This window comes from Dermacentor andersoni, chromosome 1, assembly GCF_023375885.2.
Source record: "Dermacentor andersoni chromosome 1, qqDerAnde1_hic_scaffold, whole genome shotgun sequence".
In the NCBI taxonomy this organism is placed as follows: Eukaryota; Metazoa; Arthropoda; class Arachnida; order Ixodida; family Ixodidae; genus Dermacentor; species Dermacentor andersoni.
In genome coordinates this window covers 351,861,518-351,885,247 of record NC_092814.1, presented here as the reverse complement: position 1 = coordinate 351,885,247, position 23,730 = coordinate 351,861,518, and the positions used below count along the sequence as shown (strand labels likewise).

At 47.8% G+C, this 23,730-nt stretch overlaps 1 protein-coding gene and 1 non-coding gene across 4 annotated transcripts in view; one reads left to right on the top strand and one right to left on the bottom strand.

Moving 5' to 3' along the window:
* Positions 1–6,670: 6,670 nt before the first annotated feature.
* Positions 6,671–23,730, bottom strand: part of LOC126516776 (solute carrier family 22 member 6-A-like) — a 101,575-nt gene continuing 84,515 nt past the window's right edge. For all 3 annotated transcript variants that reach the window (XM_050166880.3, XM_050166878.3, XM_055063802.2), the window contains exons 9-11: positions 18,960–19,141; positions 10,485–10,639; positions 6,671–6,917 (exon numbers count right to left, since the gene is read on the bottom strand). In XM_050166880.3, coding sequence (XP_050022837.1) covers positions 6,866–6,917; positions 10,485–10,639; positions 18,960–19,141 — 389 coding nt within the window. In that variant the 3' untranslated portion in view covers positions 6,671–6,865. The remainder of the gene's footprint in view (positions 6,918–10,484; positions 10,640–18,959; positions 19,142–23,730) is intronic.
* On the top strand, positions 17,973–18,047 carry TRNAS-AGA (transfer RNA serine (anticodon AGA)). Its single transcript has one exon. It is a non-coding gene; the product is annotated as a tRNA-Ser (tRNA).

Below are 23,730 nucleotides of genomic sequence, written 5' to 3'. Positions count from 1 at the left end.
TCATAGCTTTCTCGCCCCCTTACGGCAGTGTACATTGTAATTAACATCACAGATGCTTCTGTGGGAGCACTAGCGACTGTACTAGAGCCCGGGTCGCATATATTGAATATCTAGAAGGCAGAGCGCCTTAGCAACCGCGGTTGAACGCAAGTGGCTGAAAGGCCGCCGGTGACGATGACTGACTCAGCACCAGAGCCGCAGGGCGCGAGAAAGTCTGTCCGAAGTACCTTCTGAGGCAAGGTTCTGAGTGCTGTTGCACGAGTCGCGGGGCGCGGTAGTGCTGAACTTAGCGTCACAAGTTGGCGGCTGGACGTAATTATATGTAATCAATAGCGTTTTTTTTTTAACTAATCGTAACAACGTGTCATTACTTGGCATTATTGGCGGCGCCCCCACAACACCAAAACGGCAACGGGGACTCCAAAGCCAGAACCCGGACTGGTCCGTAGGTTGGGGCTCGCCGAGGCCTGCGCGTGTCAGGGGTGTATAAGATCGGCTGTCGGCTGTCGCGCACAGTCAATTTTTTATGCGAACACCCCCTGGCACGCTTTGGCCTGAGTCAGTCAAAAATGAGTCGGTCAAAAATGAAGGTGATGTTGGTTGTGTTTCTTGACTGCAAAGCCATTGTCCATCAGAAATTTGTGCGACATGGCCATACGGTAAACAAAGAACTTTACCAGGGAATCCTAGCACGTTTGAGAGATTCTGAGCGCAGTAAGAGGCCTGAATTGTGGGAAAATCAGGCTTGGCTGTTGCATCATGACAATGCCCCGGCTCACGCATCGCTCTTTGTCCGCAGCTACTTAGCGAAACACCACACTCCTGTTGTGCCCCACCCACCATATTCTCCAGACCTAGCCCCAGCAGGCTTTTTTCTATTCTCCAAGCAGAAAACCACCTTGCAATGACGTCGTTTCCAAACCGTAGAGGAGACCCAGGACAATGCGAGAAGAGACCTGCGCACCATTCCAGAAAGTGCGTTCTAGGAGGTTTTCAAAAAATGGAAGATGGGAAGAGTGCATTTGTCTCGATCCGCCCGGGTTCGTGAACGAGGGAGGGCTCGAGGCACTCTCCGTTAGACGGACGCTCCGCAGCGTGGTGGTGATGAACGATCTGACCGCCGAGCAGCTGTGTTCGTCGGTGTTTATTGCAGTGCGGTGACCAATGTTGCCTGCCAAGCCTGGCAGGCCACCGAGCCTTGCGGGCCAACGAAGATTATGCCCGAGGGGCGTCACATGCTTGTTACATCCCCTTACCCCCAGTTTGTTTGTCGACAACAAACGTCCAAGGCTCTGCTCGTCCAAGGCTCTGCGAGGCTCTGCCTCCGCCCTATCCGGGTCGACGGTGCCCACTACCCAGCGTTAGGATCGGCCTGCAAGGGTACTGCTCTCAAAGCTATTTCAGCCCGCTGCAGGTTCGTCGATCGATCCGGGGTGGTGGCGCCCTTCAGAGAACCAGCGAGGACAGCGCTAACCAACCATGAACTTACTTCAGAGAACTGCGGACAACCGGCAGCCACGCGGCGGGGGTCAGCTCAGGGGAGTTCTCGAGGGGAGGTATTTGGCAGAACCTCCCCATGCGCTTTTCGAGACACCAAACAATGAACCGCGGCGGAGGCCACTGTACGAGGTCCGCTCTGGAATTTTAGAGGCGCCGGCTGGGGTCGGGCGTGACCACCTGGCTACGGGGACGCAGGACAATGGACACCACGACGACTGCGCTGCAAAGGTCGTCTTCCCGCGGAGGGGGCACTGAAACCTGTGTGCGTGTGTTTGTAAAACGTCCCGCAGAGAGGCGGCCTGTTTACGATGTCGTCGAACGTTTTGCCTCACCTAGGGATCTAGGGAACACGTAGTGGATATAACCAGCTGTTGTCGGCGGCTAGAGTGTGCTTGTCGTCGTGCTCTGTGCTCGTCAATGTACTCGTGAGCTGTGTGCTCGTTTGCTGTATGCTTCGTCTTGCGGGCTCCTTTTGGGAGTCACGCTAGACTGTGTAAATGTATCCCATGTTCAAATGTAAATACTGTAAATAAACCCTGTTCACCTAGTTCCTCCCTACGACCTTCAACCCTTACAAATGGTGGCAGCGGCGAGATCGTCCGACAACTCCTACAACTGGTAACAGCGGTGGGATCGTCCGACAACTCTAATACCAGGCGAGTAACGGTCTGGTGGCCTCCGCCGTAGAGTACTCCGCCTGGGCACCAGTGTTGACGGCCCGGGTGTGGCAACGCCGGGTGCTGCCAGAGACAGCCTCGCTCCATCCGGAGGGTCTGCAGTGGTCAGCCTTGTGAGTGACGACGGGCTCGACACTGGCCCAACGGGCGCCGCACCACTGGCAACGCTTAAGTGCCGCCTCCGAGGTGGACGTTGTTCCGCTGGAAGCGACTGGTGCTGTCGCTAGTCCTCCTGCGGGCTGGAACTCGGAAGTGGCAGTCGAGGGTGCTGGCCAGGTCCCGAGGCGAGGCCTAACATGGTCGGTGTGTCTGTGCCACGTGGGCCCATCTGGCATGCGGACGAGCAGCCATGAGGCGCTGGCAGGAGACACCACCTGTCCGGCGGACCAGGGTGGGCCAGGACGGAAGTTCCGGGCGAAAACTGGAGCTCCCGACTTAAGCAAAGACCCGGGACGGCACCCTCAGTCAGCAGCCACCTACTGCTTCAGGAACACTGTGGATAGGAAGTCTGGATGCAAGACGTCCAAGGGTGTCTTGACCATCCGACCGAGCAGGAGCTCACAGGGGGCACGGCCAGTGACATCGTGGGGCGTGGTCCAGTACTGAAACAGTATCCAGGCAATATGCGTCCGGAAATCCCCAGTCTGGCTCTTCTTGAGCTTGTCCTTGATGGTTTGCACCACCCGCTCGGCTGCACCATTCAAAGCAGGGTGGTACGGCGGAACCATCACCCGGCGGATTCATTTCTTCGTCAGCCAGGCCAGGTATTCTGTGCTGGCGAAAGCAGGACTATTGTCGGACACGATGACGTCCGGCAACCCCTGGGCGGCGAAGACCTGTCGTAGCGCTGCAATGGTCGTGCCTGCTGATGGAGTGGTGACAGGTAGAACTTCCACCCACTTCGAAAAGGCGCCCACCACCATCAGGAAGTAATGGCCCTTGAAAGGTCCCCCAAAATCCACATGTAGACGGGACCAGGGTCTCTGTGGGAATGGCCAGGGAGTGATTTCCACATGATGCGAGGCCCGCTGATGCTCCTGGCAGGTTTTGCAGCTCTGCACCACGTGAGCGATGTCCTGGTCCAGGGCAGGCCACCAAACATGGGACCGGGCCACCATTTTGGTCTTTTCCAAGATGACCCGCGGGCAGCAACTGCAGGACCGGGACCGGAGACTGTGGGATCACCACCCTGGAACCCCACAGTAGGCAGTCCTGCTGCAAGCTCAGCTCAGTGGCCTTGTGGCTATAGGCCTGCTGAACCAATTCCTCCCCACGGGACACCGCCTTGACCACCTGAGACAGGACTGGGTCCCGGCTGATCGCTTGCGATACCGCAGATCTGGAGAGCACCTCCGGGTACGCGTGTTCCAGCATGAACACTTCAACAGGTTCTGAAACCGCATCAGGCTCCTCGAGCAGGAGCAGGCGGCTTAGGGCATCAGCAGGTCCCAGGTCCTTTACCGGGCGGTAAACCAGCTGGTAACTGTAAGCTGCAAGCCTCAAGGCCCAGCGTACCACTCGAGGTGATGCCTGCACGGGAACTGCCTTGTCAGGTCCCAGCAGCCCCAACAGCGGCTTGTGGTCCGTGACCACCTCGAACTTCCGGCCCCACAGATACTGGTGGAAGCGTTCTAGACCGAACATGAGGGCCAAGCCTTCCTTGTCCAGCTGGCTGTAGCGTTGCTCTGCAGCATGAAGCCGACGAGAAGCAAACGACACAGGGAGTTCCTGGCCATCTTTGTCCCGGTGCGCCAGGACGGCTGCCACACCGTACAGCGACGCATCTACATTCAGGACGACAGGCTTGGCAGGGTCTATAAGTGTACTAGCACTGGAGCCTTCGTGATTAGCTCCTTGCTGCGCTGGAAGGCCCGGTCCTGCTCCTTCTTCCAGACCCATTGCTGACCATCTCGAAGCAGAAGATGGAGCGGCTGTAGATGCTGACAGGTTCGGCAGAAAACTCCTGTAGAAGTTGATGAGGCCCAGGTAGCTCTGAAGCTCCTTGTTCTGGAGCTTAGGCTCCTTGAGCACAGCATCAACTTTTCGGGGAGCCGGGGCTAGGCCAGCCTGGGAAATGACATGTCCCAAGTACTCAACACGGGGGCCAGGAAAATGCACTTTCCCAGCTTGAGCTTAAGGCCGGCGTCCTGCAGCCGTGCCAGGACGTTGTGCAGGTGGTCCCTGTCGTCGCTCCCAGTAACTAGGATGCCATCCAAGTACACCGCCACGTGCCTCATGCCCCTGAAGAGGTTGTCCATCTCCCTCTGAAATATGGCTGGGGCTGAGGCCACACCAAACGGTAAGCGCGTGTACTGGAAGAGCCCCAAAGTTGTGGATATTGTGACATACTTCCGGGAGACATCCTGGAGCACCAGCTGCTGGTAAGCATCCCTGAGGTCGAGCTTGGTGAACTTCTGTCCACCGGACAATGTTGACCAGAGATCTTCAATCCAGGGCAACGGGTACTTCTCGACGGTAGCGACGGGGTTGATGGTAACATTTAAATCCCCGCAGATCTTGACACTGCCGTCTCGCTTGAAAACTGGTACGATGGGAGCGGCCCATTCAGACGTCTTGACGGGCATCAGGATGCCCTCTCGCTGTAACCGTTGCAGCTCCTGGGTGACTCCGTCCTTCAGGGCGAACGGCAGTGGGCGAGGCTTGAAAAAATGAGGCCGGGCTCCCTCAGGTACATAGATGTCAGCCGTCGTGCCGGCGAATGTGCCCACCCCTGGCTGGAACAGAGGCTTGAACTCTGTCAGGAGGCTGGGGACGTCTTTCACCACATGCAGGCTGGCTTCCTGGTGCTCTGGCAGACGAACGCCCATTGCATGAATCCAGTTTCGGCCCAGCAGCGTCGGCGATGATCCCTTCGTTAAGTAAAGGGGAAGGGTTGCCTCCCTGTCGCCAGAGCGAACGCTTACCTGTGCCTGACCCTGGACCTTGGAGAGCTGCCCGGAGTAGCTGCACAGCATCACGCTCGAAGCCTCGATGGACACGCCAGAGGAAGTATGCCTGAAGAGTTTCCCGGCTATGACCAACACGCTGGCCCATGTTCAGCTCCATGGAAATGGGGTGCCCGCAGATTTCGACGGTCAGCATGTACGGCGGCACAGACTATGGTACGAGGCCTGTACGCCACATGTCGAAAATCAGCAGGTCCTCGGCCACGACGTGGAGCTTGGCCGCGGAAGAACTTGAGCCTGCTGCCGCACGCCCCCGCCGCATACCTTTGCGACGGCTACTCTGGCCGCGGGCTTGTGCGGTACCTGGGTTTGAACCAGGCTGCTGCTGCTGTCCGTTGTTCGTCCTCTCCCTTCGGTATACCCGTGCCAGGTGCCCAGTTTTCCCGCACGTGAAGCATTGTGCTTGAGAGAACTGGCACTGTGAGGGGGAATGGGCACCACCACAGGGACCGTAGGTACTGCCCTTTGTCGCCAACTTGTTGACCGCCGCTTCCGCCGACGGTGAGCCAGTCGCACGGGCAATCTCGCTGCTGCCCTCGGCGGCAGCTTCCATTGCCAGCGCTGCCTTCATGGCGTCGTCCAGCGAGGGGTCGGGAAGCTCCAGGAGTCGCGTCTGCATGGCGGGGTTGTTGATGCCGCAGGCGAAACGGTCCCGGAGCAGAGTCCAGCTGGTCCCCGAAAACGCAGGCACTCGCTAACCCTCGTAGCGCAGCAACAAACTGCCCGAGGGTCTCTCCTTCCCGGCGGCTCCGGTTGTTGAAGCGGAAACGATCCATTAGTGTGGACGGCGCTGGGATGAAATGCGAGCGCAGTATGACGAGCAGCTCACCCAGCGTCTTAACATGCGGCGTGCTTGGCTTGAGAAGGTCGAGCAGGAGACTGAGGACGCGGGTCCCGCAGCTGGCCAGGAAAATGTCCCGCTGTTTGGCCTTGGGTGTGTCGTTTGCCCGGAAGAACACGTGGGCTTGTTCCTCGTAAATTGGCCAAGCGGACCCGTCTCCCTCGAACGGCTCGAGCCTTCCGTACAGCGGCATGGCGGCAGCAACGGGAGGCGGTGTTTCGCCGCTCGCGGTGGCGTGGGACGATCCGCCCGGGTTCGTGAATGAGGGAGGGCTCGAGGCACCCTCCGTTAGACGGACGCTCCGCAGCGTGGTGGTGATGAAGGATGACTGACCGTCGAGCAGCTGTGCTCGTCGGTGTTTATTGCGGTGACCAATGTTGCCTACCGAGCCTGGCGGGCCAGGGAAGATTATGCCCGAGGGGGCGTCACATGCTTGTTACAGCATTGCCAGTAGAGGGGCCTACTTTGAAGGGGACAGCACTTAAAATGTTGTACCATAAACAGTAAAGGTGTTATAGCAAAAGTTCTGTTTCTTTTGAACCCACCTCGTATTTACATATCCCACACGGGACACACTCAAGACGTCTAATGGACACTTCCAATGGCTGTGCCTTATGTCCTGTTGTGCAATCTGTTTAATATGCACTGATGTTGAGAAAAAAAAAACAAGCTTATAAGGATAGTAATTATGTTGCTTTTTTGTTTATTTATCTTTGTTTCCTTTGTCTATATCACTGCAATAATGTGAAGTGGGGCATTTCAAATAGCTGCAGTTGCTTCAACAGACAGTCAGCCATTGCCGGCAACGGCAGAGTAGTCAAAGCTTTTTTTGACATTGGCTGTGCACTTTTGTTGTACTGGTGTCTTCAGATGCTAGTCGTTTACCGAGGAGGCGCCGCATCACCAGAGACAGCATCTCCACCAAGGCGCGACCTGCGTAAGAGCACCATATAAATCTTTGTCAGGGCGCATTGTTCAAACAAATCAGAGGCACTCTTGCAGAACCCAAACGTATTGTTATGTATCTGCAAGATGTCATAAAAATTTTTGGTTAGTTGACTGAAGCACTGAAAGATATACCCAACTCTTGTAAAGACACTTTGGATGCACACTGTTGTTCATATGCAGAAATGCTGGCCATGTTGTTTGTCTGCTCCTCTTTGAAGTAGTGCCCTGCGATCTTCACTGCCACTAAGCTAAATATTCTAAATGTAAAATTCCCGTGACGGCCCAAGCCGTGACATCGACCACTGTGATTGACCAAGTGATTAACTTGTGAAGTGCCCAAGTCAAGACAGCAGAGCCTCCATGAAGAGGAGGCGGAAGACGACCAAGACTAGGAGTAGGGGGCAGAAAAGAAAAAGAAGATTATTAAAATGGCCCCGTGTCATAGAAAATCCGGTGTCGATGCCGGCTGCATTGTCCGTGAGCGTACATTTCCGCATATATTTAGGTACATGTACAGTACCTTGCCTTACCAGTACCACGCCTTGCTATGTGGCATGTGGTATATGCGGGTCATATTTCCACACCATTCTATCACTAACGTTGCTCATACCTTGTCTTACATTCTTGACAGAGGAGAAGACGGGAGATGGAAATTCAAAAATTAAAATTAAATTATGGGGTTTTACGTGCCAAAACCACTTTCTGATTATGAGGCACGCCGTAGTGGAGAACTCCGGAAATTTTGACCACCTGGGGTTCTTTAACGTGCACCCAAATCTAAGTACGCGGGCGTTTTCACATTTCGCCCCCATCGAAATGCGGCTGCCACGGCCGGGATTCGATCCCGCGACCTCGTGCTCAGCAGCTCAACACCATAGCCACTGAGCAACCACGGCGGGTAGATGGAAATTCAAGACGATGAGCAAAACGAGAACTAGGTAAAAGCAGGAGCCAACGTTTCGACAAGTGGACTTGTCTTCTTTAAGGTGACATATGCTTTCCTTGGCACAGCGTATATAAGTAGGGTTCTTCTAAACGAGAGAGGGGGTACGGCAGGTGGGCGAGGCAACGACCGAGGGTCTGTTAGCGGTGAGGGTGCAGAATTGAAAAGAAAGGTGTGCTGTTCAATGTTGGTGGAGGAATGTGAGGAAGCGCCGAGTGTCAGCCGGCTGTGTGTTCTTTTATGGAAAAGGCCTGGACAGGGGGGTATTATCTGCTCCGCTGGAGGTCTGACTTCCTAACTGGGCTGCATGAAAAAATAAAAATAGGGGGATGGCAGAGCTGATGTGAGAAAACTATAATGGCGGGGAGGCCAGTGCCCCTCCCCACCACTTTCCTCCATCCGGCTGCTGATTGTGTTCACTCGTTTAACTGCTCCCTAGGGGCTCCGATCGCGTGTAACAATCCGTGGCTGTAGGCGTTAAAGAATGGCACTGCTATAACAACTGTAAAGAGTGGTCACGGGTGGCAAGCAATATACGAGCACTGCCGAGGCATTTTGGGCTTTTGAAAAATGCGAGAAGGTTGCCGTGGCAGTCTGTCAGCTTGAGAAACCGAGAAGAAACGCTGAGGCGAGATCGCCACAAGCGTCTCGCCACGTACTTCACACTGGTTCGCACGAGAAAACCCAACGTCCATCAGCCTTGCATGCTTTACGTCAAGCTTGCCGACACCCTTCTCCAAGGCATCCAGGTGCTCCACGTAGTGCAGCGGAATGTTCCTCGTGAAAACGAAGCACTGGTGAGGGGACTGAATTATCTGCCGGGCCTCCTGTGAGGACAACGTTGAGGCAGTCTGCCCTACTGCGTCATCGCTGCCATTGTTGCCATCGCTATCCGATGCAAGCATGTTTGTGACGATCACCTCATTGATTAGAAGCATTTAGTTTCTGAACCTATAGTCGTGTGCTTTCTTTTCACCGGCAATGTCGTGCACTGCCGATGATCAGCGGGCGGATTAGCCATCTTATGTTTCAACGGCGAGTCAAACGAGGCTGAGAAATCACGTGGCCAGGAACGATTCCGACGCAAACAAGAAAGACGAACGTGAGCAATTACGCTGTTTGCAGAATTGCACTGATGAGGAGCCAGCGAGCAACATGCGAGCAGTGCAGATGGCGCGGTCCATTCGTGTTTCGGAGGGTGGCGCGGCGTTGAGCTATGGGCGCAGCCCATTCGTGTTCGGAGTGGTGGAAGGGCGATGGGAGAGAGGTGCGCGGAGAAGGCTGGAAAATGAGCGCGCGACGACTGATGGAGCAGCGGGCCATCGTGCAGTGGCTCGAATTTCTCGTTTTTTTTCCGAGGATTTCGCATTTCACTACCTTTCGGCTCGGACACCCAGCAGCCAGACTTCATCGTTATAAGTGATAATGCGGCATCAGGGCATTGTACTATGTGGGTTATTTCACCATGCAAAACATACAAAAGTTGACAGTGCAGCAGCTTCTCATTGTTACAACCAATATGTTTTTAAAACCAGCATTGTAATAAGTGGGTTCAACTATAATGCTATAGTTGTCCGGTGCATCTGCATGTCGAACAGAGTGGCCTAATACATCTATTAGTGCCAGCACTTATTTGCCCACTTGATTAATAGAGGCTATTGGTCTAGAACTATTATTCATATTCTGTTACTTTTGTCTTATTAGTCTAATACAAATACATGTTTCAATAACCTGGATAAGCTATTACTTTTGTTAGGGGTTGGAAGAAAATTCAGTTTCGAACACAAATCAAATACTACGCACTAACTATTCATATTCATATTTCAAAAAGAACTATTTGGTATTTTCGAATATTCAAAGCTAACCACATAGTTCGCAACAACCAAATGTTAAAGTCTGGTTACGGTTGTCTGGATGCTGTTTAAATAAAGTACTGCAAATTATTAGAAGTGAGACAAAGACGAACATTTTCAAAGCAATGCAGAAACACAATTGGCAAAGCAAGCTCCGTTTTCAGTTTCACGGCGGAAACCTACGAGACCGCCTATAATTTTTGCTTCTAGCTTGTCATTCAGTGTTTTGGCATTATACTTATGCAGCAGTTTTAACATTTACACTGCAACTTGTGATGTTTTCCTTGCAACAGATGCTTTTACATGTGTCTATGGCACACAAGTACTTCAGCAGTACTTCTTTTTTTCTTCTACAACCTTTGATCATTATTTGGTAACCATTTATTTAGCCTTATCGGTAAGCTAGCGTTACATCAGCCATTCATTATTGGAAAGCTTGCCTGCAACCAAGCTCTAAAGTTGTTGAGACGCTACTGGGCCGTGCAGATATTTAAAATAACAATTAGCGATCTTCTGTTTCACCGTGATCATTGGTCCCTAATATTTATCTGTCTTTTTTTGAATTGCTTAGTACAGGCATGGAACCTAACTGTATTGAAATAAATAGTGTTACTGCAAATATATCCATCTGTGTTTAATCATTCGGCATTTGATACTTACTATTCGTATTCTATTTGTATTCAAAAAAGTTTATGCTCTCCCACCTCTAGTTTCTGTATTAAAATTTTTGGTTCGGTGGCTTCTGCTCTGACTTACTTCCGTTTCGTCTTCAGGCCAAGGTCATTGGCCTCGTCGAAGGTGTCTGGTAGTGGCTTTCCCAGAGTTTCTGGAAGGAAACAGGTGGCAGTGGCTCCACACAGCCCGGCACCGCTGAGCACGATGGTCGGTGCAATGGTGTGCACATGGATTCCCTGTGAAAACATGTCTCTTAAGCAATGCTGCTGCGTACAGCCGACAGAAACAGAGACTCTTAACACGAGCGTAGTGTTTGAGCTAGTCGTTCGCTGGAACAAGACACGCAGCCATGTGTAGCAGCACACTGGGCTCCCGCCTTCCCAGTACACTGGCATGTGTCAGACTACTCGCACAAAAAAAAAAAAGTCCACACATATGACATTTGTTTCAGGTGTGATATATGAAGACAGAGAAAAGCATAGACGAAGTTAATTGTTACGTCACCCTCTGCCTTAGCTAAGCGGCTATGTCATTGTGCTGCTGAGCTCGAGGTCATGGGTTCAATTCCAGCCGTAGAGGCCAGATTTCTATGGAACCGAAATGCAAAATGTGCTTGTGTACCATGCATTGGGTGTGCATTAAAAAACCCCATGCGGTCAAAATTATTTCGGAGTCCCCTACTATAGTGTGTTTCAATCAGATTATGGTCTTGGCACGTAAAATCCCAGAATTTGTAATGCGAGAGCATTATTTGGCTCACTGTGCGACCCTGCCATCATCAGAAAGCCGTGACAGAGAAGCGGCACACAAATTACGTCATCTTTAAGTAAAAAAAAAAAAAAAAAAGTGGCCACAGTGAGGATTTGATGAGTCGTTAGCCGAGCACGCTAATGACTGCGCCTCCAATACATTACGCCGCCACTGCAGCAAGCGGCAGTGATGAATACCTTCGAGACTGTGCATGTAGTTGGGCTCTGCTTTGTGGGCGATTCACTAGATTGCACACGACAGGAGTGGCGCCACTGTCGGCGCTATGGAGTCTTCATTCTCCAAAAAGGAAGCGCTCGTGTCCACACGATCAGGTGAGACGACAAAACGTGGCCAGAGGCACCAGTTCACTGCCAACGAAGTACAAGACCATCGCAACGCACCGAAACATGCGAAGTGACCTGCTGCTGCATTCTCTCAGCAAATAAATCTCAGCTGAAAGATCGCAATATGGTCGGTTTGTCGTCTTGCGTCGTTGCGACCTCATAAGCAGCAACATTACACTTGGAAGCACAATGCAGTAACACTAGACTCAATGCATTACTCAGCGACAAGTTAACTCTCGTATTGACACATCATAAAAATGACTTAGGTGCCCCCATAGTTTTTTCTTTTTTTAATTTGTATGTTTAATTTAAGTGTAGAAATAATAAGGCGATGGTAAATGCAAGTGGACGAAATGATAACTTGCCGCTGGTGATAAGGTAATGCATTAAGCACCGCACGTATAATGCCGAAGATGTGGCTTCGGTCCCCATCTCCGGCAGGTTTTTTTCATCCACTTTTACTTCCTTTTATTTATAACTTCTAAATTTCAGTTAAACACAAAAGTTACTACTGATCCTATGCTTTCTCCAGCTTCATTGCCTGTCAATTAATTCGTATGGCTGTGACTAACAAAAATCGGACCCCTTGGATCCTCGTATTCATGTCGCCGTTCCGGATGTGCCTGTTAAGCAGTAAAATATCAATAGCTTTCTAATAATGGCGTCTTACCGAATGATGCATGTGGTGCTAATTAACCTTAGACTGTATGCTTCACGCCTTTTTCCTGCATCTAGTACCTTTCTTTATGCTTTTGAAATGTTTTGACATGCTTTACGATAACATGTATGACATTCTTGCAACATCCTTGTGCATACATCCATCTAGCAGCAATGCCTTGTTTTAGCTTCCTCCCCTTCACTATAACCAGTTTAGATAAACTTGGTTTCCTTGCAATATAACTCTCCCTATCTTACCTTGAATATTGGGTTGCATTAGAATAAAATGGATTTTCAGAACAATGGAATACGGATTTTCGGGACTTCAGAATACAATGTTTTGGGACAACGTGCCGGCTTCAGTGGCGACCAATAAAATAAGTGATCTGAAGACTGTATGGTCCGTTAGCTTTAACACCATCACTCTCCCCATCCTATATTTTTTTCCTCTCTGAAATCAAATATTGAAATTGTAAGAATCAGTTTTGAATACCCTTCTTCAGATACTATTCATACAGCAAAGGAAAATCTCAGAGACCAGCGTTCACAAGATCTTTAGAATGTTAGAAAAAAGTTAGCAAATGATTCGATAAGTGCATTGAACTTCCTAATGGGTGCATCATATTACGTGAAGGTTGGCTGGTTCTACATCATTCCCTTCTTGATGGCCAGGCAAAGAACTTTTTAGTGCAACTGCGATTCTCTTCGGTCCTCAGCTGCGTTTCCATTCCCTTGGTATCTGTTGAGCAATTCTGACGCACAAATGTTATCTGTTCTGTCCTGTGCATTAAGTCACGTGCCCGACTGTCTAAATCATGCCTTTAACTGTTACCCTACTATGGGGAAAATAGGTGTTTATGTAGGTTACACCAGATTTTTTTTTTCACAGGGAACTACTGCACTCAATATTTTATGTAATACCTAAACAAAAGGCAGAATGAATGCACTTCTTATGCATGATATTTTTATTAACGAGATGCATGTCATAAAAAAAGATAAATTGCTAAAATCAAGACTCTGGGATAAAATTGAACAATGTTTGTAAAGAAACGTTTGTATCTACAAAGAAAAAAATTTAACAAACATTATGAGATACACAAAATGCACTGCCCCCTAATTGGCACTATCTCCGGAAAAATCGAAATTTTTCATTGAATAGGTCGTCGTGGTCATCATCATCAGCCTATGTTATGTCCATTGCAGGACGAAGGCCTCTCCCTGCGATTTCAATTACCCCTGTCCTGCGCCAACCGATTCCAACAAGCAGTGGCAAATTTCCTAATTTCAGCACACCGCCTAGTCTTCTGCCGTCCTCTACTGCGCTTCCCTTCTCTTGGTACCCATTCTGTAATTCTAATGGTCCAATGGTTATCTAATCTTTGCATTACATGACCTGCCCAGCACCATTTCTTTTTTCTTAATGTCTATTAGAATATTGTCTATACCCATTTGCTCTCTGATCCAAACAGTTCTCTTTCTGTCTCTTAAAGTTATGCCTCGCATTCTTCGTTCCATCACTCTCTGCGCGGTCCTTAACTTGTTCTCAAGCTTCTTTGTCAGTCTCCAAGTCTCTGCCCCATATGTCAGCACCAGCAAAATGCACTGATTGTATACATTCCTTTTTAATTATAACGGTAAGCTCCCAGTCAGGAGCTAACAATTTTTGCCATATGCGATACAACTCATTTTTATGCTTCTGTGAATTTCCTTCTCATGGTCTGGGTTATTTGTTATTAGTTGACCTAGGTAAACATACTCCCTCAGACTGTAAATGCTGAATGGCGATCCTGAACTCTTGTTCCCTTGCCTGGCTATTGATCATTATCTTTGTCTTCTTCAAATAACCTTCAACCCCACTCTTATATTCTCTCTGTTAAGGTCCTCAATCATTTGTTGTAGCTTGTCCCCAGTGTTGCTGAACAGGACAATGTCATCTGCAAATCTAAGGTTGCCGAGATATTTGCCGTTGATCCTTACTCCTAAGCCTTCCCAGTTTAATAGCTTGAATACTTCTTCCAAGCACGCAGTGAATGGCATTGGAGAGATTGTGTCTTCTTGACTGACCCATTTCTTTATAGGTATCATCCTACTTTTCTTGTGCAGAATTAAGGTGGCTGTGGAATCTCTGTAGATATTTTCCAGGGTATTTACGTAAGCGGTCTGTACTCCATGATTACGCAATGCCTCTATGACTGCTGGTGCTGGTATCTCTACTGAATCAAATGCTTTTTCGTAATCTATGAAAGCCATATAGAGAGGCTTATTGTACTCTGCGAATTTCTCAATAACCTGATTAATGACATGGATGTGATCCATTGTAGAGTATCCCCTCCTGAAGCCAGCCTGTTCCCTTGGTTGACTAAAGTCCACTGTTGCTCTTATTGGAGATTATCTTGGTGAATATTTTATATAATATTGGAAGTAAGCTAATGGGCCTATAATTTTTCAATTCTTTAATGTCTCCCTTCTTGTGGATTAGCATAAAGTTGGCGTTCTCCCAGTTCTCTGGAACCCTTGAAGTCGATAGGCAGTTAGTATAGAGGGCCGCTAGTTTTTCAAGCATTATGTCTCCATCATCTTTGATTAAATTGGCTGGCAGTTCATCTTCTCCTGCCGCTTTTCCCCATTTCATGTCTTGCAAGGCCCTTCTAACTTCATTGCTAGTTATAGGTGGAGCCTCTCTAATCTGTTCTTTACTACTTTGAATGGAGGTATCGTTTCTACTTTGTGTACTGTGCAGGTCAGTATAGAATTCTTCCATTGCTTTTACTATACCTTCGAGATTGTTGATGATATTACCCTGCTTATCTTTCAGTGCACACATCTTGGCTTGTCCGATGCCTAGTTTCCTTCTCACTGTTTTCAGGCTGCGTCCACTTTTTACTGCTTCATCAGTCTTTCTCCCTTATAATTCTGAATATCCCTTATTTTCTTCTTGTTGATTAGTTCTGACAGTTCCACGAATTATATTTGATCTCTTGAGTTGAACACTTTCATTCTTTGTCGTTTCTTTATTAGGTCCTTTGTTACTTGGGAGAGCTTACCTACTGGTTGCCTTGGGGCCTTACCTCACACTTCAACAGCTGCTTCTGAAGCCAGCCTAGTTATGGTTTCATTCATTGTCTCTATGTCATCTTCATCTCTCAGTTCTAAGGCTGCAAAGTTGTTTGAAACTGTCAACCTGAATTGGTCAGTGAATTGGTCTGCTTTTACCCTTACTGTGTTTAGGTTGGCCTGTTTGTCCATGACCAATTTTACCCTTTCTATATTCAGATTGAAGTGAATACTAGCCCTCACTAACCTTTGATCACTGCACCTTTACCCTACCTAACACTTCTACATCCTGCACTATGCTGGGATTGGCAGGAAGTATGAAATTGATTTCATTTCTTGCTTCACCATTAGGGCTTTTCCAGGTACACTTCTTGTTCCAATGCTTCCTGAAGAAGGAGTTCATTATTCACAGCTTATTCCTTTCCGCGAGATCTACCAACATCTCTCCTCGAGTTTTCTTAGAGTCTATGCCATAGTTGCCAATAGCTTGTTCAGCAGCCTGCTTTTGCTCCACTTTTACATTGAAGTCGCCCATGACTACTACATATCTGCCAACCTGGCAAGATAAAAAATCGGGAGACTTTATTCGCGCCAACGGAAGTGGGGGCGGGGGGGGGTGTATTCACTGTTTCAATACACGGCCTAGCCAACACAAATCATGCACACAAGCAGCAGCAACAAGATGCACCATGGAGGAAGGCATGCATGAAATGCAGGAGCTACATTGGCTCTGGCTTTAGTCGGCTTGCTAGGCACCGTAGTCTGCTGTTTAGTTGATGATACCAATGGTGCTAGTGCGGCCGTTGTTGGTGATGCTGGCGATTACGATGTGGCTGTAGATTCCATGGTGCCAGTTTCGCAAAAAAACATTATTGCACGAACAGAGACCATTTTTCGGGAGATATAAGACAGTGATCGTGCAATATGAAAGTTCAGTCAAAAATCGGGAGTCTCCTGGGCGAATTGGGAGGGTTGGCAGGTATGCTACTATACTGAGTTTGTACTTTTCGCATCACTAGTTCAACATCTTCATAGAACTGTTCTATTTCTTCATCATATCGTGACTGGAGGTTTGAGCGTAGGTTTGTACTGCCTTTCTTCTATACCTCCTATTTAGTTTTATTATGGCTACTGCTACCCTCTCATTAATGCTGCAGAATTTGTCAATGTTGCCCGCTATGTCCTTATGGATTAGGAATCCTGCTCCAAACTGCTTCTTATCTGGTAGTCCTCTATAGCAGAGGACGTGGCCATTTGTCAGCACTGTATAAGCTTCACCAGTTCTAATCTCACTAAGGCCAATGATATCCCAAACAATGCCTGATAGTTCCTCAAAAAGTCCTGCTAGGCTAGCTTCACTCGAGAGGGTCCAGGTGTTAAATGTTGCAAGGGTCAGTTTCCATTGGCGACCTGTCCAGGTCCGAGATTCTTAGCACTCTCTGCTGCGTTACAGGTCTGACCGCCGCCTTGGTCAAGTGCTCTGCAGCTGCTGGGGACTGAGGGCCATTGGGTAATTGAGTGAGTCATTTGGGAGGGAGTGGCTGAATACTGCACCAGGGAGGCCAATTCCTGTTCTGGTGAGGAAGTGTCTTGTTGAAGCTTAGCGGGCCTTCCTAATTTGGTTGTACCTGGATTAGTATAGCCACACTTGCTCTCGGCATTTTTGCCGGTGTCAGGCGCCACTCCAAGCCTGGAGATGCTGTCTATTGGGGGAAGTGAGTTCGAGTTTCCCACCTTCAAAAAAAATTTTTGATTGTGGCAACCGAGCATCCAAGCTAGCTCAGTCAGATAACCCTGCAGCCTGCTAGGCTACCTTAGGTCGGAGGATTCCAGTCCAGATGATCCTATTCCACAACATAAATTAAATGCAAACACTAGTTTGAAGTGCCAGGCTACGGCCGTCGATGTTCCAGGCTGGCTTGCATCGTTGCCAGTCTAAAAGTCTGACGAAAAGGTAGCATCCTCACACACGTTGCTGCTCGATCCATTGATACAGTCAGCCACAAACACAGCGGAATTGTGAGATCTGCGATCTTTCGAAGCACCCGCACTGTTCCCGGAGGCAGCCATTTTTGCTTTCTGCTTTGACGATCGCCAAACTTCAGAGTGCGTTCAAAAATTAACGCCTGGTGGGAAAAAGTGAACTGCTTAGAAAACAAAAATATAGCTCTTCTTCTTCATGTCCTATGGCGCAGTGTCCGTGAATGGCATGGAAAGTCTCGAAAGCGGCGTTTCAAATCATCGATAGCGGGCAGCAATTTTTGCTTTCTACTTTGACAAGCGCGAGAACTTTGGAGTGCATTAAAAAATCACCACCTGGGGAAAAACAGTGAGCTACTTAGGAGATAAAAGAATGGTTCTCCTCCTTCCTGTCCGATAGCGCAGCGTGTCAGTGAGTGGCACAGGAAGTCTTGAAACCGGCGTTTCAAACCATAGTTATGAATAAAGGGAAAATCAGACATCCACCCATTCGTAACAATTGCTACAAAGGAAACCCATACGGGTTCCTCAAAAGAAAAGCCTCAGAGTTGAAGAAAAATTCGTCCTGGTCCGAGACGAATTTTTCTTCAACTCTGAGGCTTTTCTTTTGAGGAACCCGTATGGGTTTCCTTTGTAGCAATTGCTACGAATGGGTGGATGTCTGATTTTCCCTTTATTCATTACTTCTCTCCACCTTGCGGGTTTCCGCAGAACTACTACGTCAAACACTTGCCTTTGCTTCGTGTTGTCGACAAATTCGACTTCACCCTGCCATCTGCTAGGCGCCTGGTTAGCTCAGATGGTAGAGCGGCTGCCCTAGAAAGGCGGTGGTCCCGGGTTCGTGTCCCGGACCAGGACGAATTTTTCTTCAACTCTGAGGCTTTTCTTTCGAGGAACTCGTATGGGTTTCCTTTGTAGCAATTGCTACGAACGGGTGGATGTCTGATTTTCCCTTTATTCATTACTTCTCTCCACCTTGCGGGTTTCCACAGAACTACTACGTCAAACCATAGTTAGCGAACCATATCATCTGCTCGCGTACGGTCCTCCACCAATACAGCACTTTTGCAATCTCTTAGTACTACAACTATTGTTTTCCGTCCAAACATTCACTGTGGCCTCTTTCCTTGTTTAGTCATTCCTTTGTATACAAATGTTCAGTAACAACTTATTGTTTTCTCGGTTCCTATACCTGAACTGGTGCCCAGTGTGTCTATTCTTAAAAGTCTATTAACAGCACAAGAAAATTTCTGTGGGTGCCAGTTACTCTATACTACATGAATGTTAAAAATCAAAAATTAAATTATGGGGTTTTACATGCCAAAACCACTTTCTGATTATGAGGCACGCCGTAGTGGAGGACTCCGGAAATTTCGACCACCTGGGGTTCTTTAACGTGCACCTAAATCTTAGTACACGAGTGTTTTCGCATTTCGCCCCCATCGAAATGCGGCCGCCGTGGCCGGGATTCGATCTCGCGACCTCGTGCTCAGCAGCCTAACACCATAGCCACTGAGCAACCACGGCGGGTCACATGAAGGTTGCACAGGCATAAGATGACACTGGACTTCCTCCTCACACTTTCTACGGACATCGCATGCAAATCATTTAACCATAGGACATGAATGGAAGGAAGTAGCAACATTTTCACATGCTGTCCAAACGTTTTCCACAGTAGTGAATGATGCATAACAGTGAAGGTCACAACTAGTATTGAAGAAGCCTTAGCTACACACATGCACAGCCCTGCTGAGGTGCTGCAAAAACTCACCAGGTCTCTCATAAAGGGAGCCACGATTCCTCCAATGCGTCCCATAGTGAAACAGGCTGCGAAGCCAAAGCTTCTCGTCGCTGTGGGGAACAGCTCCATGGTGTAGACCCACTTGATTGCGCCCGAAATGACGAGTAGAAAGCGAGACGTCATGTTTAGGCCTAGACGTAGCCACAGGTTTTCTGCAAAGGTGTAAAAGAGCACATCAGGCACACTGAGCTATCTCAAGCAAAGGTCAAGAAAGCATTTGCCCAAGCAACCCTAGCCGACTGCCGATGCTTGGTCGATTGTTGAGAAATAGTCGGAAGCCGGCTTCACTGACCACCTGCCTTCCATAAACAGTCGACCCGACGTCTCCTTCCAGCTACATCGGCACACGGCCGGCCACACGTGCTGGGCCTCCGTCAGAGCATGACTGGACGCCGAGCGCGCAAACGCTCGTCGGTGTGACAAGCCGGCAATGCATTGAGATGGCTTTAGTTACCGATTGAACTATGGATTCGCGTGTTTTTTGTTAGACGACAGCATAAAATATATTGCACTAAGTACATAACTACGATAATAACAAGCATTTTGCATGCTGCCACAACTGATGCAGGCTGAAGAAGCACCAGACTGCGACTCTGGACTTCTTTAAATTCTTTTTTGATCACTTTGCTCGTACTGCTGCTTGGTTTCAACTCACGTTTCGCTAAGAGGCCGCATTTTTTGTTTGTCCGCATTGGTAGAACGCGGACATTGCTGTTAAACTAGTTCGTTCGCAGCTGGTCTGGTTCAACTGGGTAGGAGGTGCCTTTTCGCATGAACCATGGCAAGCAGAAATACTAATTAAACACTCTGTGAAAAACGCAAGAAGAAAGAATACGACCTCATTGCGAAATTTGAGTGCGAACGAACAAGCAATGCAAAGGATTCTTTTAAGCTTGTTAGAGCAAACGCGCATGCCTACTTCCAACGATAAGCTGATATGCCCTCTGGTGACTTGGGCTGAGCAAAAATAAAAAAAAAGTAAGTAAAGGAAAACAGTTCAGAGGCGGGGAAGAATGCGGGCAAGAGGGGAGAACCGAGCCCAAGGCCGAATAGCGTGGCCGGGTAACCGCAGTATTGAGCTAGGAGGAGAAAGGAGAAAAAAAGAAAAAGAAAAATTGCGCGCCACCAGGGAAGGCAGGCGGACAAGCGCGGGAAACTTTTCGACCGTTCTTCTTTTCCCTCCATGTTTTCGACTAGTCTCTGCAGCTGGGCGACATCGTCTGGAGTTGTACGCTGCGCTTGCGGCAGAGAAGCCAGCAGTGTCTGTCGTCAGTAAATTTTGAATAAAAGGTACGATCTACCTGAGCCCAAGATGAGAAATTCAGAAACAGGCCCAAGGCAGCCCCACAAAAGCACTTGCGCGCAGAAAAATTAACATGGATGCATACGCTATAGTGCGTCGCAATAAATGTACAGACTATTTGGAATATCTTTTTTTATTCAGTGTAGTTTTACCTATACAGCTTTACCTAATATAGTTATAAATTTGTCAGAGACCATGGAACGGTTTACAATACGCAATATTACATAGGTTTCTTTTTTTCTTGGCCATCAAAGCTGCTGTCAACTTTATATGTTTTCATGTATAGCGCTTTCATACATCGCTCTTGCGCAAGACGGAGGAATGACACCACTTTCCAAATGGTAGACTGCGCGCCGCATGCAGGCGCCCACGTAACCTATAGCTCCCATGTGAAAGAAAGCTTTCTCATTAGAATATCCGACTCATGCATGTACTGCCTCAGTTGACAAAATCACATCTGTCGGAAGTCTCATTGCGGATATTTTATATGTGTGAGTAGAATATTACCCTGCACTTCTGGCACATATACGAAAAAAAAAAAAAGTTGTTTATTGTGATCGAACTTTAGGTTTCCGCATTAGAATATATATGTTTTCTGGTTCGTATATGGGGCTATGATATACTATCAGGCTCAGTATAAACTACAATGCGAATGGGCATGGTAAAGTGGTTGTGCATTGTATCCCGCACTGAGTGCGATGGTACCTGTCAAATCGAGACAACCGAACGTCCGAAATAATGTGTACTTGTTAAAAACATATACCATAATGCATAAACGAGATTTACACCTAAATGGGCATTTGTAGCTGCTAATGACATAATGTAGCAAATAGGTGCAACCACATACAAGAGACACACGTAGCTGGAGTCCCTGGATGCTGGCGTTGACCATTGTTGGTGTTTACTTTGCACAATTAAAACAAAATTAAAGCAAAATTAAAACAATAATACATAAGGAGGTGGTCTTTACGTGCTGCTACCAGTGTCACCAGCTATAGTAGAGGTTGTGCAGTGTGAGAGCACGTGAGCCACAGGAGAGGCGACACACGAGAGATACGCATCTTAACATATTTGCCCGAATATACCGCGAGTTTTTTCTCCGAAACTTCCAGCCTCGGAACGCGCCTCACTATACATCCGGGTTCGTGACATGAACATAATGTGTTCTATTTTTCCTTCATTTTATCTAGCGCTGAGATTTCACTGTGCCCAATAGCGCGCGAGCTGGGAGTTGCCACTGTGCATTTCGCACCGCCTTTATTCTCCCCAATTTAAAACGCTCTTAGTGCTGCATCAATGTGGTTACAACGTATTAATCGAAAGCTTGTGCAGGACGATCGGCGGTGATGTGTAGGCGCGCCAAGCGAGCGGCCTTCGTCGCACAATGCATGAAAGGCTTTGCCGTGTTCCATTCTATTACGGGTATTTCTGAAGTGCTGCCTGTCGAATAACTGGTCGCATGGGGAGCAGAAACCGTTCTCGCCAATGGTGGCAAAGAAGTCAGCAGTAACAACGAGTAATTCTGCAGGCACTCGTGCTTTCACTGTATTTTGTGACGGTAGTTCGCAGTAACGAGGAATAAATTGCTCCTTGTGAGCACCCGCTTTTATGAGTCATTTCCTGTTTCCTTGCGGCATTACTTCGCGTAATGTATATATATATATATATATATATATATTATTATTATTATTATTATTATTATTAAGCACAAGTAATGTCTGGTATGTTGTCCTTGGGCGTTGTCTGGTCCTTGGGCGTTGTTCTGGTATGTTGTCCTTGTCCTTGTCCTTGGGCTTCTTATGATATGACTAAGAAAAATCAGGCCCCTCGGTTAACCCCCTTTCTTCTTCTTATATATATATATATATATATTAGCTTTTTTTAGGCAGACAGTCCTCTCTCGCGTTATATTCTTCGTCGCGTCATTTGCGTGCATATACGGTAAGTGTTCAATTGGTTTCTCAGTGACGTGTTAAACAGGACCATGCACACAGTCCGGCAGCCGCTGAGCCAATTCTTATATTTAAGGAGCTGCATAGATGCAGCTTTGTCTTGCAGAGGCCGCCAAATTTAATGCCTTGTCATCGGTCACAAGAAAAGCAGCATAATAATGTAACATGGCGCGAAAAGTCTTAACCAGTGGTTCAGGCAGGAATTGAACAACATTTTACTTTGAAATTGAGCCTTTCCATGCGTTCACACACGTCAGTGCGTTTCAACAGGCTGTGCAGTGCTTTGAAGAAGTGAGAGGCAGCAATTTTTGTTGCTGTTTGTGCGCAACAAATGTTGTCGGACGAATATATGATGACGTAATATAGACCAGCTATACAAAAGCGATGACGGCGGTTGTCACACGGGGAAAAACAGCAACCATTACATGTAGATGTTATTGACAGTTTATCTGGCAGTTAGATCAACTTCCGGCTAAAGGATGGTTCTGTGTTTTGTTCTGGACTGATTGAACTCTAGTAGTTAGAGGGAGTTATGAAATCAGAATGAAATTCATTTTCACCATATATGCGGGTGCACATGCAACGACCACTACTATGAGAGCAAGAGTATGTGGAGACCAGTGTGGAAGTCAGAGGAAGAAGACATATCGCGGAAGTATTACATTTCATTTACCAAAAATCACAACATTTCAATACTTCGAAAACAAATATGTTTGTAACACTATTATATCGTTCATTATTGCTTTTTTTTTTGTAGGTAAACTATCGAGAAAATAGCTATTTAACGGGGAACAACATTTAATCAGGTGGATATTGCGTTAGATAGGTCTCGTAATAGTCATCTGCACAGCGGAAAGAGTCAAGCAAAATTGTTCGTGAACGGCATGTTAATTGTAAATCGCCCTGTCGCATCACAGTAAAAATCGTCAGACAATATAAGCGCAGGCAACTCACGGACTGTACAGCTCTAGAAAAACATTTCGGTTGGATGTTTTCACTGAGGAGTGTGAAAGAAGTGATTACACGAAGTCGAATGGTGAAGAGATGTCAAAATCTGCAATTTTCGTAGCTATTGTGAATTGGTCTAAGAATAATTAAGGCTGCATGCCAATCAATGTGAGTGATACAAATGGATCATTTCTGCTGTCGACGTGTATTTGATTGGAAAGAACTAGACTTAGATCAAATTATTCCAACCTTTGCTCAATGAACAAATGACATTCAACAATAAAGCAGTTGAGAATGAATAAACTTATGGTACATCATGAGTGTTTTTTCAAGCTCTGTCGCCTGTGAGGCATATCTACCATTTTCGTGCAAAGCTCCCTGGAAGGCGTATTGACTGTGCATGCATGCACGCACATATCGAACTCCATGCACAATAGACGTGATGCATTGAAGATAAATATTTATTAAAATTAATATTAGTTATTTCTGCCTTATAAAGGTACAGATAGCGGAGTCGCAGAAAAAGCTGTCAGATACA